This window comes from Montipora capricornis, chromosome 12, assembly GCF_036669925.1.
Source record: "Montipora capricornis isolate CH-2021 chromosome 12, ASM3666992v2, whole genome shotgun sequence".
Classification (NCBI taxonomy): Eukaryota; Metazoa; Cnidaria; class Anthozoa; order Scleractinia; family Acroporidae; genus Montipora; species Montipora capricornis.
The window spans coordinates 24,172,476-24,187,475 of record NC_090894.1 but is presented as its reverse complement, the minus strand read 5'-3'; the positions used below and the strand labels follow the sequence as shown (position 1 = coordinate 24,187,475).

At 40.2% G+C, this 15,000-nt stretch overlaps 2 protein-coding genes across 6 annotated transcripts in view; both read left to right on the top strand.

The window, feature by feature from the left end:
• Nucleotides 1-4,835, top strand: part of LOC138026538 (protein clueless-like) — a 5,156-nt gene extending 321 nt beyond the window's left edge. For 2 of the 5 annotated variants that reach the window (XM_068873926.1, XM_068873928.1), the window contains exons 2-3: nucleotides 755-1,622; nucleotides 2,338-4,835. In XM_068873926.1, coding sequence (XP_068730027.1) covers nucleotides 797-1,622; nucleotides 2,338-3,200 — 1,689 coding nt within the window. In that variant the 5' untranslated portion in view covers nucleotides 755-796 and the 3' untranslated portion in view covers nucleotides 3,201-4,835. Of the gene's footprint in view, nucleotides 202-754; nucleotides 1,623-2,337 lie in introns of all 5 variants that reach the window. The other 3 variants (XM_068873929.1, XM_068873925.1, XM_068873927.1) reach the window with 3 other exon arrangements.
• An 8,806-nt stretch (nucleotides 4,836-13,641) lies between these two features.
• LOC138026843 (uncharacterized) overlaps nucleotides 13,642-15,000 on the top strand; it is a 29,885-nt gene continuing 28,526 nt past the window's right edge. Inside the window, 1 exon segment of the mRNA XM_068874302.1 lies at nucleotides 13,642-14,764. Coding sequence (XP_068730403.1) covers nucleotides 13,801-14,764 — 964 coding nt within the window. The 5' untranslated portion in view covers nucleotides 13,642-13,800.

The following is a 15,000-nucleotide window of genomic DNA, read 5'->3' as shown; positions in this document are numbered from 1 at the left end:
CCTTGAAAAGCTAAATGATATCCCTCGCAAATGTCTGCCATTTACGGTCACAAGAATTCAAAGCGATAATAACAATCTTCATAAAGCCAATTTGTTTCAGTTTCTAAAGGTGATACTCTGTCTTTGACTAAACTACTCCTCTGTTTGGAATTGGAAAATACCTTAATCCTGCAATAAAAAGAGGTCTGCATAGGACATACGGTACGTGACGAACTCTTCCTTCAATTGCATGGTTGTAGTGGGTGTCAGGTTACAGTCTGTTGCTCCAAGCTTAATGTCGTTGAAAAACGGTTGAGAATCCAGTGGAGCGGAGGGTTTTCTCTCCAAGGCCTTATGTTCCAGTATAGCGAAAACAAGTGAACTTTCCACAGCGTATCAGCTGTGGCTTATTTTGAACGAGGCAGACAAGTGAAGACACAGGGTTTGCGAGGTGGTACTGAGTAGTAGAAGCAGAAATGTTCTCGAACGAATCTCAATTTGTAATCTTTAACAATTGTTCATCGAAATGTTCGGTGATTAGTAGTTGCAGAAATATCCACCACTTTCACCGAAACTGAGGTGGATAATCGTTTTAGTATATACCATACAAGTTGGATAATCAGCCGAGCTCATTGATGTATTTGCTCCCCAGCATCCGAAGCGAAACGGGAAGCCATTTTGTTTTTCTCCGTTTTCTCAAAGGTGAAATAGACTTGGTTTGAGCCAAGGTTTGGGGTGGACATCTCATTTATTCATATATTTATTTCATGTTTAGAGAATTGAAAATTTTGGCTCTGCTTGATTGCCACTAGCGAAGATGGCCTTGCATCCATACCGAGACGAGCAGTTAAATTATTTCAAGTTTGTGTCCCTTGTGCTTAATGGATTCCCTGAAACTTTACGTCATGCCTTTAAAACAATGTGGGACAACACAATTGCACATCGCTCTGGCTTCCAGCTCTGGGATGACTCCTCTGCTGTGAGGAATCTGTTTGTTTCTACAGAGGGAGGTACGACCAGCGTTCCAACACACCAGTCTTACATGGAATGGGATTGTACCGCTTTGTTCCAGGCTACCATCTTTGCAAAGTCCTTTGCCATACGCCACAGAACACTCAGTTATTTGTACCTGAAACCTCGAGCTGTTCCCAAGGGAAGTTTCCATGCTTCTGTGTTAAGCCCAGGGGGAAATGGTGCTGAAACATTTGCATTAGCAATCGATCAACTTCGTCGTTTGCGAAATGTGCTTTGTCATTCAACCAGTCCTGAGATGCACAAAACAACCTTCGACCTTTACATTCAACGTGCAAAAGATGCATTTAGCGCTCTAGGAGTTTCAACAGCCAGAATTGATGCCATTGGAAGTTTGAACGAGTCGGATTTCCCGACAAGTAGAGTCCATGAACTGGAACAGCAAATTAGGCAAGAAAATCAATCTTACATTAAATGGCTAGAGGGCGTAAGTGTAGATATCGGAGACATTAAAGAGAGTCTAGAGAGTCAAAAAGCAAAAATTGATGAGGATGTGATTCCAGCTTTAAGGAAATTAATTCTGAAATCGGAAGTAGATAATACCAGCAAAGATGACGAAGAACAGCCGATAATATTACAAGAGGATACCGAATCAAAGCCGAAAACGTCAGGTATAATATGATTCAATACGATGCTCCTTTTTCATAAAGAATGATTAAGGGTGAATATGAGTTTTCAATTACCTCCCCTTGTAGAATCTTGATTGAAAAAGTTTTAATAGTCATTACAGATTTACCTTGTATGATTTAAAGATAGTTAACATGCACTTAAAAGCCATGCCATTTTTTTCTCGTCTTTGAATTTTGAAAGCCAGCTTTGATGCTTAAGAACGGTGCCTAAGATATTTTTGCAAGTACAGAATACAGGGCTACACAATGCCAGCACATGCAAATTAGTTAGAAGCTTTTGTAGAACGAGACACACGACAATGGGAGCTTTTGTTATTCAATGATATGGAAATAAGTGGCCCTGTATTCTGTAGTTAAACCAGCCAGGATAATTATCGGTTGTCGGCTTTGCTGATGATATTGAGGAAGCCATTTTGTTAGGAGGTGGGCAAGGTGGTCCTTCGTGTACCCGCACCCATCATCCTAACACTCAACCCCACCCCCTTTCCCCAAGAAAAAAAAACCCTGATATTTCTTCTTGGGTTCGGTATGGGTTACACGTCAGCTAGATTGTTTTTACTCAAGCGTACCGTTTTAGTTCACGTCTTATTTAGGACGCGGAAGTATTAAGAACAACAGAAACCCCTGTTGTAAAGAAAAACACGAACCCTCATCTTAAACTCTTTATACGATTAATTCGCGTCTTTTCTGAACGTAGCTGATGGGAAAACAACAGAAAAATATCACAACGAGGCGGACACCCATACGTGCACATCTGTTAACGAAAATTCAAGTTTAATATCGATGGAATACCCTTCAGCTCTCGCGGCACACCAGCTTGATCTACATACCACAAGAAAACTGTATGGAGAAGACAATGGAAGAACGGCTGATAGTTACCATCGACTCGGGATCACTCAACGCGAGTTACGCGACTTGCCCTCTGCTATAGACTCCCACCAGCGCGCATTGAAAATTACCAAGAAATTGTTTGGAGAAGAACACCCAAGAACAGCTGATAATTACCATCAACTCGGGATTACTCAACGGGATTTTGGTGATTACAATTCAGCTCTCGACTCACACCAGCGTGATCTACATGCCTCAAAAAAACTGTATGGAGAAGACAATGGAAGAACGGCTTATAGTTACCATCAACTCGGGATCACTCAACGCGAGTTACGCGACTTGCCCTCTGCTATAGACTCGCACCAGCGCGCATTGAATATTACCAGGAAATTGTTTGGAGAAGAACACCCAAGAACAGCTGATAATTACCATCAACTCGGGATTACTCAACGGGATTTTGGTGATTACAATTCAGCTCTTGACTCACACCAGCGTGATCTACATGCCTCAAAAAAACTGTATGGAGAAGACAATGGAAGAACGGCTTATAGTTACCATCAACTCGGGATCACTCAACGCGAGTTACGCGACTTGCCCTCTGCTCTAGACTCGCACCAGCGCGCATTGCATATTACCAGAAATTTGTTTGGAGAGGAACACCCAAGAACAGTTGAGAACTATCATCAACTCAGAATCACTCAACGCGAAGATACACGAGCGGGAACGGTTTAACATTAAGGTTTTAATTTGGTTGCCCCTCCAATTTTACTTGCACTACAAAGAATCTTATGCACCAGTCAATTGCAACCCCACGCCCCCCAGGTCCTGGGGAAGGGTGGGGGATTTGACATAGACCTTGGTCAAAAAGCATCAAGACTCCCACCCCCTGAGGCAGAAATTTAGATCAAATGCCCGTATACTTTGGGGTAAGAAATTTAAAACAATCCAACATTTACTATGGAAAGAAATTTCAAATATTCTACTTTGGGTTTGTGAAGTTTGCATTTTAGTTACTGGTACAATGCTAATTTAAGGAAGCTCGAAAGGATTTTCAGCTGAGCGCGCGCGCGTAAGCCGCACACGCAATTCTAAGAGCTGCTCGCGTCAGCTCACGATTCAAAATGGGTCACCAGAAATAGACAAATACCGCTAATTTCGCTTACCTTTCTTCTAATTCCTATACATATGGAATATAAATAGACATCACCTATTCACGAAAACTACGAAAATTGTATGCACATAAATACTTTTGTCCTTTGGCCATTTCAATTTCAACAGGAATAGAAAACAAACAGCGGTTACAAACATTTTCATTTTATACTTGACGTTTCGTATGTTGCAGCATACATCATCAGAAGTGACGGTTAAAACTGTTACACAGCATTTTAAAAAACTAGAGCGAGGAACTGGTGACTAGTTAAAAAGTGTGATAACAAAATCGTATGCTGCAACATACGAAACGTCAAGTATAAAATGAAAATGTTTGTAACCGCTGTTTGTTTTCTTTTCCTGTATGCACATTGGTCCTTTGAAACCTCTGAAGTTGGGTGAGGATTTTATTCAGTACATATCCTCTACTGCTTGTCTCGGGGTTACCATCGATGATAAACTGTCTTGGTCTCAGCATATTAAATCAATTTGTGTGTCATTCAATAGTAAAGTCAAAATGCTGAGACGTATAAGTTTTTTACCCAAATCTATGCTAGAAACTCTGTACTATAAGACTGTAATCCCAAGTGTCCTCTATGGGGTTGTGGTTTGGGGCTCTGGCTCCAAATTTAAAGAATTAGAATGGATACATATTAAAGCTGCTAGACTAATTCATAAGTTGCCAAAGGGCATGACTGATGAAGATATTTTAGCAAGAGCAGGGTGGATGCCTCTTGAATATTTTTATAAATTTCGTATTTTAATGATTACTCATAAGGCTTTTTATAATTTAGGTTTAGAGGAAATAAATTCATTAGTTGTTAGGACCTGTAAGAGCTATAATCTTAGGAAATCTTTAAATATTTTAGTTAATAGACCAAACACTGAGCTCGGTCGTAATTCCTTTGTACACAGGGCTGCAATCGCCTGGAGTTCCCTGTCTGATAGTGTAAGATCTTTTTCTAATCAAACAGGCTTTAAAAATGGACTGAAGCAGTTAAAACATACTGTTATGAATATCACTTTTGAAAAAGACAGCTCAGTAGTTTATAATAAGCATGCCGATTTTTGTTATTATTAATACATATTTTATGCTTTATTTATTTTTAGCGATTATTTATCTTATTTATCTAAAGTATAATCACTACCATATGTATGTATTGTTAATTTTATTACAGTAGGTCCACATCAGCTGTAAAGTTGCTTTTTTTCCTCTTGACCTGCTTTACTAAATAAAAGTTATGTATGTATGTATGTAGTTTAATGGTCACTTAAATCCGTTTGTGTTGGCCTGTTGCTTCACTCGCGCGTGCAATCGAATTTTTTGCAGGTTAGCTTAGATTAACTTATAGTGCGACGCGCCTTACCGTGGCCACCTAACAAAGTTTTTTGAAACTTATACGTCAATCAGGGTGTGCGAATTTGATTGATAGTCACCCCTCCTTGCAAAGTTCGCACGGTTGTTAGTTGAAAACAGTTGGATGGATTGTTTCAGTTGACGTACTTACACATAGTTGTCAAACGGTGAAAGTTTGTTGGGTGGCCACGGTAAGGCGCGTCGCACTGTCAAACGTCTGTCTTTCAAATTTAAAAAAATTCTGTAGGTGAAAAAAAAATAGACATTTCAAAAAAACTTATTTTTCTGAAAAACTGACCTACAGATTTTGTTGAAGTTTAAATATTGTAGAGATTATTTCTAACATTCTCTGGTAACGCTGAATGGGAAGATTTCAAAGGAGTGCCTTATATCGTTGCCATGGTAACGTTATTTTGGAGGAAAATGTGACGTGAGAAATTTATAATGGTACTTAATACCCTTGCCAAATTTTGTCTTGATATGATTACCCTAACTGTGTCTAAGGAAGGACAGAATATGTTCATTTGTTTGAAAAAAGGAGAAACTATTTCGAGCCTCCTTAACACACATTTTTTGTTCAACTATTAAATAAGGGCAAAGCATCCATATATCATTATTGCTCAAGACCATCTGATTACTAAACTGTCAGCAACGTTTAAAGTGAAGTTTACATTACGCTGCATATTACACTACGCTGCATATCACACATACTAAATTTGCTTGGTTGAAGTCAAGTTTAAAGGAACCCAAGAATTCAGATTGCATATCATTTGCAGTGGATGGTGAAGTTAAAGAATGATATGCGTGGATTAAAGCAACTCTTACCTCCGGGAAGGGAGGGGGTATTCCGACAATTTAGGGTAGCTGTGTCAATCAATCAAGGTTTTCAAACCCTGACCCTATTCAAGGGTAGAAAATCGAGATTCGATACCCTCTTTAAGGCCCACACAAGCTAGAAAGGTCCCTTTAAGATCGCTTTGTTAAACTTGAAATTGCAGTACAGTTTTGATAAACCGTATCTTCTTCGTTTTGCGCTTTGTGGTGGATACTGCCATTTAGTGACTCTATCTAAGGAATATTCAAGGATCACAATACCAAAAATACCAAAAAGGATACCCTGAGCACCTCAAAAACCCTACCCTATCGGGCGGCACATACCTATGTAGCGTATATAAGAGAGTACTCCCCCCCCCCCCCCCCCTTCCTTCCGAGGGGCTGTTAAGCCTGGTTTTCACTGGCAACGCAAGCGCAAGCATAAGTAGCTTATGCAAGTGAAAACGACGTTGAAATATTAAAGCATTAAATACCAACCACGGTATCCGCCATTTTGTTCAAATGCTCAGACGCGGAGAATCTGGAACGAGTGCTTTAATTGGCCAGACGGAGCAAATTTCCTTGTGCTTATGCTGCGTTACATTTTCAAACGACACAAGCGAACAAGAGCATAAGCTCAAGCACAAGGAAAAGGAAAAAGTTTGATCCTTATGCTTGCGTCAACCTCGTTTCCACGGTGAAATAAGCGCTCTTGTGCTTGCACTTGCGTCGTTCGTGAAAAACCAGGCTTTACCTTTCTCACGCTTTCCGCCACCTTTAGAAACTCGAATGCCAGTGCTACTCTTGACTCACGTGGGGACGGGACCCAAAATTTAGAAGTTCAAAAATTGTGATTTGATATTAACTTACATATTAGACTACGCAATGTTTATTATATTAGCACATTCGTACCTGGGGTTCATCGAAATTTAATTTTGACTCTTTCTAAATCACTATCGTTAAGTTCGCGCCTTGCAATCAACAAATTAATGCCTCATCCGTTCCATGAATGAGCCAAAAAAGAAGAGTTTTGTTTCCTTGTGTCAAGTAGGTGGGCAAAATGTTATAAATGCAATTCAAAAACCAGGTAGGTAACAATAAGAGCCGTGATGGCGCAATGACATCTGATGCGAGGGGGGTCCGAGTTCAAACAGCGGGTGAGGCTGGTCTGGTAAAAGAGTCTTTTCTTGTTGCTTTCCGCCGGATAGGGAATTTTACAGTGCGTCCACTGACACCTGAGCCACAGATATTGAAACGCAATCAGAGGGCAGTTCTGAAACAAAAGATTGAAACATTTTCAGATCCAACGAATCAAATGTCCGGTCCAAAACAATGAAATCGCTACTTTCTCGTTGACGAGTGATCCTTACACTGGCGCAACTATGGGATCGGTTAAATGTCAAATTCAAACCGTTATTACTTTCACATGCTTGCGAGTTTAAGAAGAATTATATGCTGCACTCAATTACTATGTCACTCGAAAATATATATCGGCAAAGTGCTTATTACCGGGCTGGACAATCTGCGAGCCAGCGAGTCATGCGAGTCTCGTATTTAGACTAAGCACCCAATTCAAGTAGCTTCAATAACTGTGTGACTTGCATGTTGAATCGTTTGGCTCGCCATATTGGCTCGCATGACTCGCACCCATGGCTCGCATGGCTCACTGGCTGGCACATTGTCCTCTCTTGCCCATTACAAGGTTTGAATAATGTCGCGTCTTACAAAAGCCTCTTCAAATGGTCTCTGAGCAGTTTCGCACGAAACGGACCATTTTCGAAGAACCATTTGAAGGCCTTTTTTTAACACGAGTCAACTCCGCAAACACTGGATGACTGGAAGCACTTTGCCGATATAAATTTACGAGGTACACTCGTTTACACAGTTTCCATTTATTTTGTAAATCAGTGCTTGGACTTTAACACTGTTTACCGCTCCGGGTGTTTTGCTGGATTGTTGCAGGAAATCTAAATGTATAACAAAGCACTTAATGTCTAGTCCCTCGAGAAATTAGTTAATTTTGTTTTTCCTCGAGTTCTGATGTTTTCCTCGACTTCGTCTCGGGAAACATCAGGACTCTCGGGAAAACAAAACTAACTGTTTCCCTCGGGACTATACATTAAGTGTATATTATCACCTCCGTTGATAAAACCAAATTTTTGTATCAGGCTACTTCCCCACCGACGCAGCACCGAAGCTTTAGAAATTACCCCCTTCGTTCCAGTGCTGCCCTCTGATTGGTTTTCATTATCTGGGTGGCCCTGGTTTCGGTGGAGGCACTGTTAAAAAATGCAATTTGTGATTACGAAAACAAAGAACAAGAAGAACAAGGGAAATAAAAAAAAAGTGAACAACTCGGGAAATTATCTGAGGTCACCCATCCAAGTCTAATTGCCATATTAGGCTACGGTAAAGCAAAAAAACTTAGCTCGGCATTTGATGTACGGGACTTTGTGGCCGATTGGTTTCGCGCGCTCAGTTCAGGAGAAGGCTGGGGTTCGAATCACGCATGGGAGTGTAAAACATTGAATTACTGTACGGGGTTGTAATTATTCTCCCGGATCCCCAGTTTCGGGGCTTCAATTTCACTTTCCGCGTATTTTCGCGTCTGCACATTTGCGACTGACAACGATGAAGAAAGAGGAAGGGGCCCGAATTGTAATAGTGGCTGCCTGCGGCATCCAAGGAGTAATGTGATGATTATGAAGTCTAAAAATCCAAGAAAGGTCAAAAAATAAATCATTTAGCCAAAGGGCCATCAACAAATAAATACACGATACCATACTTTTATTTATTGTCATGTTCCTTCTTACCTTAAATTAACCACCTGTAAATTACCTACTATACACTTAATAATAATAATAATAATAATAATAATAATAATAATGTGAGAATACAACAATATTTATCAAATTAATATACTAAATATTTAATTACTATTATTTTACCAAGTTAATATTTAAAATAATGCAAATTTGAAAGACACTGAGGAAACGCAGCTGTCAACAACACCGCAAACAATCAAGAAGGAAATACCAAAAAGGCCACTAATAATAACTAACAATTATTCCATCAGCTCGCGTTTGATATAAGATGGTAAATAGCCAACGCGGGGCGTAGCGCCGAGTTGGCTATAACCAGTCTCATATCTAACAAGCGCGAATGAAATGATTGTATTATTGAATTTTCATTAAATTCTGAACGCTTGGACACTTAGAAATTAAACCCAATCATTTTCCAGCTTGGCAACACTCATTGCAATCAGTTTCCATATTAGGTGAGACGATATATGAGCTGATAACCGAGATTGAGTGAACCAATTAGAAGTCCAGAAACGCAATATCCGAAGTCGAGAACTTAATATTTATGCTGACTTAAAACAAATTCAATAGTCTGTCACAGACTTTACAGCCAGGAGAGGTCAACACACAGGCAAAACAGGCAAACCAACTAACTTAACTTTCAAGCAGTCCGCAAACAAGAACAATTTAATTTGACACGGGAAAAATCGGGCAAAAATTTGCTCCTCAAACAGTCAGTCACGCCAACACAACTTCCAACTAGCGAGGGCCAAAAAAGCCTAAAAAAATTGGGCATTAGCGGTCAACTACAAAGCTAACCCACAGGATAACAAGGGTAAACAAATTTTGACACAGCAAATACAGCTGCCCAAAAATTCTGCAACGCGTAGTCTACAAGATATCCAAACCGTAAACCGTCCCTAAGACCAGCAACCTTTGCGTTCAAAAGGATCACGATGAGCAGAATGTCTGATCACAAGTCAACTTTTGCTGTAAACGTTGATTACTAAGGAATCAAACATCCTTTTTGAGATGCGCTTTCAATAAACTTTGAAGAAAAAATGCCGGAAGGGTCGTTTTGGGTGGACCAACCCGACGTCGATTTCAATGAGATTAACGATAAGAGCGCAAACAAAAGATACAAAGGTATTACACAAGGACAATAAGAGTTGAGCAAAAGCATGTATTTACTCTTTCGGTAGAGATCTTCTATTGCTTCCTCACGCGAAAACCAACGGCGTTTCTACCATTTGTCGACAAAAACCGAAAATTCCGGTTGGAAATTCAAATGGTACAGTTATCGTTCCTCTTTTCCCGTTCCAACCGAAATGACCGGAAAAACCCTGTACCATTTGTAAACTCCCACTCGACCCGGTTCACTTCCGCCTTTTTTCCCGCCTTTCGACACTGCAGATGCAGCTGCTTGATTTGTTATTGTTTTCTTCCAGCCGTGAGAGACTCGCCCAACAAGGCTGGTCACTCGATAAAGGAGCTACCTTCACGCGAAGACTGATAAGTCCCACATAATCGACAGATCCGCTCAAATTTCCGATCAGCTAAACCATGGATGACAAGGTTAGCTCTGTTCTGCTCGCTGGCCCCCAAAACCCAACCTAACTCAACAAGAATCGTCCATTTGTCAGCATATATACTTGACCGTTTCAAAATCAAAACTGGCGTCAGACGGATGGAGCAAATATTGGAGCTTAGCGACCGCGTCCTCTTTGCAAAATCCGTCTGACACCTGTTTTGAATTTGAGACGGTCCAATCATTTTAAATCCAATGACCTTGAAAATGTCAAGTTTCCAGCAGTGGGGAGATTTTAAAATTTAAGTATGCTGATGGTAGACTTTGTAATTACTCTGTTCTCTTGGTACAATATAAGGAGTGTACCTTCGTAGTCCAGCCATTTTTGAGCGCCAGTGAACAGCTAGCGTTTTATCTTATATCTTTTATTTTATAACGTTAGTGCAAATTTGTTTCTGCACATTCATCTTCAAAAGTTTTACTAAACATATATCAAATTCCGGTTTGCCGGCCGTGTAAACGGCCTGACGCAAACGTAACCATAAGCGAAAGGGTCTTTTTTTTTCTTTTCCTTGTGCTTGTGCTTATATATGCTTGCATTCGCTTGCGTTGTATGAAAACGGGACGTAACTGAAGCACAACGCAAGCTGCGATGTTCGTCCAATGAAATAGACCCGTTCCAGATTCCACTTACGGCGCGGCGTTGTAAGAGAGAACATTGAGTTCGTGAATCTTTATCTCTGCGTCTTGTGCTTGTCTTGCGTTATGGTTCGTTTTCACTTAACATGAATCTTGCGGCTTCCGCTTGTGCTTGTGCCTGCTTCGGTAGTAAAAACCAGGCTTAAATCTACATCCTTCTCAGAAATTTCAGGCCCAATGTCAACCTCTGCGGGGCGCGGTCGGCATTTGAGTGTGCGAATAAGACAGATATGTTTTTTACCACAATTGCTTGTAGTCTCACAATCTGATTGGCTAATTTGCCGTTGTAGATAAGAGTCTAGGCAACGACATTCTCTTGTTGTAATAGTCAATCAGAAACGCTCATTTTGGGAAATAAAACAATCAGGTTGTTATGGACAACGCTTGCTCTTTATCTGTATCACGATCTCTGTCACGCTCTGAAATTTCTTTGACGTTGGATATGGTGGTACATGTAAAAAACAAATTGAATGCGGTTCAGCGTTGACAACGATATTCGTCATCACAGTAGTCATAATTTGTTGTTGACTCACGAGATGCAGCCGATTTGTTTATCGCATCGATGGGTCACCATATTTTCTTAACTGTGGTGTTCCGCGTGTGGAGCTCCGCCGTTAGTGATGGGTCACTTTTCAATCAGTTTTTGATCACGCTCTTGCATGCTTGAGTGAGTTGTGAACCTGTGTCCAAGTCCTCCCTTCTTTGGGGTCGCAAGGCATCACGTTCTTGTCTTGTGATTTCCAATCAATCACAATTACTGAAGCATAACAAAAACTGACAGTTTAGGGCTAAACACTTTCCTTCCGAGAAATATGCAGTAAAGTTCCTGAATGCCGTTTTTTCTCTGTGTTTTACTATTTTGAACAAATGCGAGAATTCTATATACAGTGTACATATGTTGTAATTGCATCCATTCGAAACTCGGACTTTCTGTGTGGTTCAGTATAAAAAACCGCAATAAAATATTACTAAAATTCATTTTATGAATTATGATAAATAAATCCTTGAGGTTTCAATCTTCACAATGATCAGGGGCACCCAACGAGACCACTTAAACATACTATTGTTGAACGTATTTTAGTAGGCATATTTTCATCCCTTAAAAAATTTTCATCTGTTCGGATTTCCTAGCTGAAAGTCTAGTGATCCGAAAATTATAGGGATCAAACCTAACCTTTTCGAAAAATTCAGCCAGAAAAAAGGCTCCCGAAAATTCTAGGTGACCTTTTTATGGTAAAAATCCGTTAAAAATGGGCATTTTTCAGCTTTTCGAAAATCCTAGGAGAGGCAGGCAAGCAAGAAATTTTACAGCAAATGTTCCGAAAATTCTAGATCTCAAATCGTCTTCCGAACAGATATTTTCCGAAAATTGACGTTGGGTGCCCCTGAATGATTTTCCAGTAATAAAGTTGTTCTATATAGTAAAATGTTTGAGAAATCACTCCTATTTCGTTTTCTATGTGTTCTCTTTACAATTTTTGTTCACGGTGCGGTTCGTTCCGTGAGCATCAGCCACAGTTTTCTGTAAATTTAGAGCTGTCACTTAAGGACACCAAGAAGGACAAAGCTTTGTCCTACAAGATTCGGGGAACCCCCCTAAATTGGGTGGTAAAAGCCTTCAGGGGTTACGCCAACTTCTATGGCCGACTTGTTTTTCGTTGTTTATCAAACTTCGGTATGATGTTGAAGTTTGCCTTGTTCGTAGTTCATCGTTTTCTTCACGCTAATCGCAGATTTGGGACGTTCATTCGAGGTATGGAATTTTTAAATTCTTCCTCTTGTAATTGAAAGCATAGCTTGTCTGAGAGTTCACTGTTAAACCGGAACGGTTTCTGCCATCGACTGAAACCTCTTCGAAAGATGTAAATGCAATATTTAGTATAAGCCAATATTCCGCTCTGCAAATAGCAGAGGCTGTCCCAACTGGTCTTGAAAAGCTAACTTTTGGTAGCCCAGAAAATGTCTGCTATATACGGTCACAAGAATTCAAAGCGGTAACTAACCACAATTTCATCAAGGGCAATTTGATGTAGGCGTCTTTGGAAAGATGATACTCGACGGTTTTGTCAGTTGCGTTTAGAATTGGAAAATACCGTAATAAGCAAGAAAAGAGATCCACATACATGCATTGCAGATGCGAAAAACGGCAAGTGACGAATTTTTGCATTCAGTTGCATGGTCGTGTATGGGTGTCGCCTGGTTACAGTCCGTGGCTTAATCTTGAGTTTGCTCCAAGCTTCATGTCGTTGAAAGGGTTGAGTCCAATGGAGGGGAGGGTTTTATCTCCATGTTCCAGTCAGTAGCCAAAGAAGTGAAATTTCCACAGCGTATTAGCTGTGAATTATTTTCAACGAGCCAGACAAGCGAAGACAAAAGGCTGGCGAGGCGGCAGCAACTTATAATTAAGTTCTAGAAGCAGAAATGTTCTCGAACGAATCTCAGTTTATTTAACAATTACTCATCGAAGTGGAGGGGAACAGTGGTGGTAGAAATATCCAACGCTTTCACCGACACTGAGTAGAATAATTGTTTTAGTATATCAAGTGAAGCTATGATCCTCGCAGTTATGAACGCAATTTTTGCAATTGCGTAAAGAAGCCTGAAAAATTCAAGTCCTGAATTTTTCAGGCTTCTTTGACCTTCTTTACGCAATTGCAAAAATTGCGTTCATAACTGCGAGGATCATAGCTTCACTTGATTTCATATCCGCAGTTCATATATGATCCATTTCATATATCATTTCATTGTTTTAGTATATACCACAAAAGTCACTGACAAGTTGAATAATTAGCCGGGGAGGAAATTTTATTAAATATCGATGAACTCGGTAACTGAAGCGAAACGGGAAGGCATTTGTTTTTCTCCGTTTGTGAATTGACTTCGTTTGAGCCAAGGCTAGGTGTTAACGTCTTATTTATTCATATATTTATTTCATGTTTAGAGAATTGAAAATCTTGCCACTCTGCTTGATTGCCACTATCAACAATGGCCTTGCACCCATACCGTGACGAGCAGTTAAATTATTTCAAGTTTGTGTCCCTGGTTTTTGATGAATTCCCTGCAGCTTTACGACATGCCTTTACAACTATGTGGGACAACAACATTGCACATCGCTCTGGCTTCCAGCTCTGGGATGACTCCTCTGCTGTGAGGAATTTGTTTGTTTCTACAGAGGGAGGAACGACCAGCGTTCCAACACACCAGTCTTACATGGAATGGGATTGTACCGCTTTGTTCCAGGCTACCATCTTTGCAAAGTCCTTTGCCATAAGCCACAAGACACTCAGTGATTTGTACCTGAAACCTCGAGCTGTTCCCAACGGATGTTTCCATGCTTCTGTGTTAAGCCCAGGGAGAAATGATGCTGAAACGTCTGCATTAGCAATTGATCAACTTCGTCGGTTGCGAAATGTGCTTTGTCATTCAACCACGTCTGAGATGCACAAACCAACCTTCGACCTTTACATTCAACATGCAAAAGATGCATTTAGAGCTCTAGGAGTTTCAACAGCCACAATTAATGCCATTGGAAGTTTGAACGAGTCGGATTTCCCAACAAGTAGAGTCCATGAACTGGAACAGCGAATTAGGCAAGAAAAGCAATCTTACATTAAATGGCTTGAGGGCTTAAGTGTTGATATCGGAGACATTAAAGAGAGGCTAGAACGTCAAATAGCTAGCAAAGATGACATAAAGGTTGTAGGTGAAGATATCAAAGAGATGATAACTCTCATTTTACAGAGTCTAGAAATTCAAACCACTAGCAAAGAAGACCTTGGCGTATTAAAAACAAAGATTGATGAGGACGTGGTTCCAGTTTTGAGTGAATCAACAAACCGAAAATTGGAAGTAGATAATGCTGGCAAAGATGACATCTCTATGTCCAGGCAAGAAAATGAGGAACAGAAAATAGTACATGAGAATCCCGATTCAAAGCCGACAACATCAGGTATAATATGATTCAATATGCTACTTTTTTTTCATATAAGAATTAATGATCATGGGGTGAGTATGATTATTCAGTTACCTCGCCGAGTATAATCTTGATTGAAAAGGTTTTATCATTACAGATTTACAATGATTTAACGAGAGTTGATAGGTAATTCAATGTCATGCCGTTACTAGTCCTCGCATTTTGAAAGCCAGACTTTTTTGGTCAAGCAGTTACTCGGTTTTAGTTCTGGA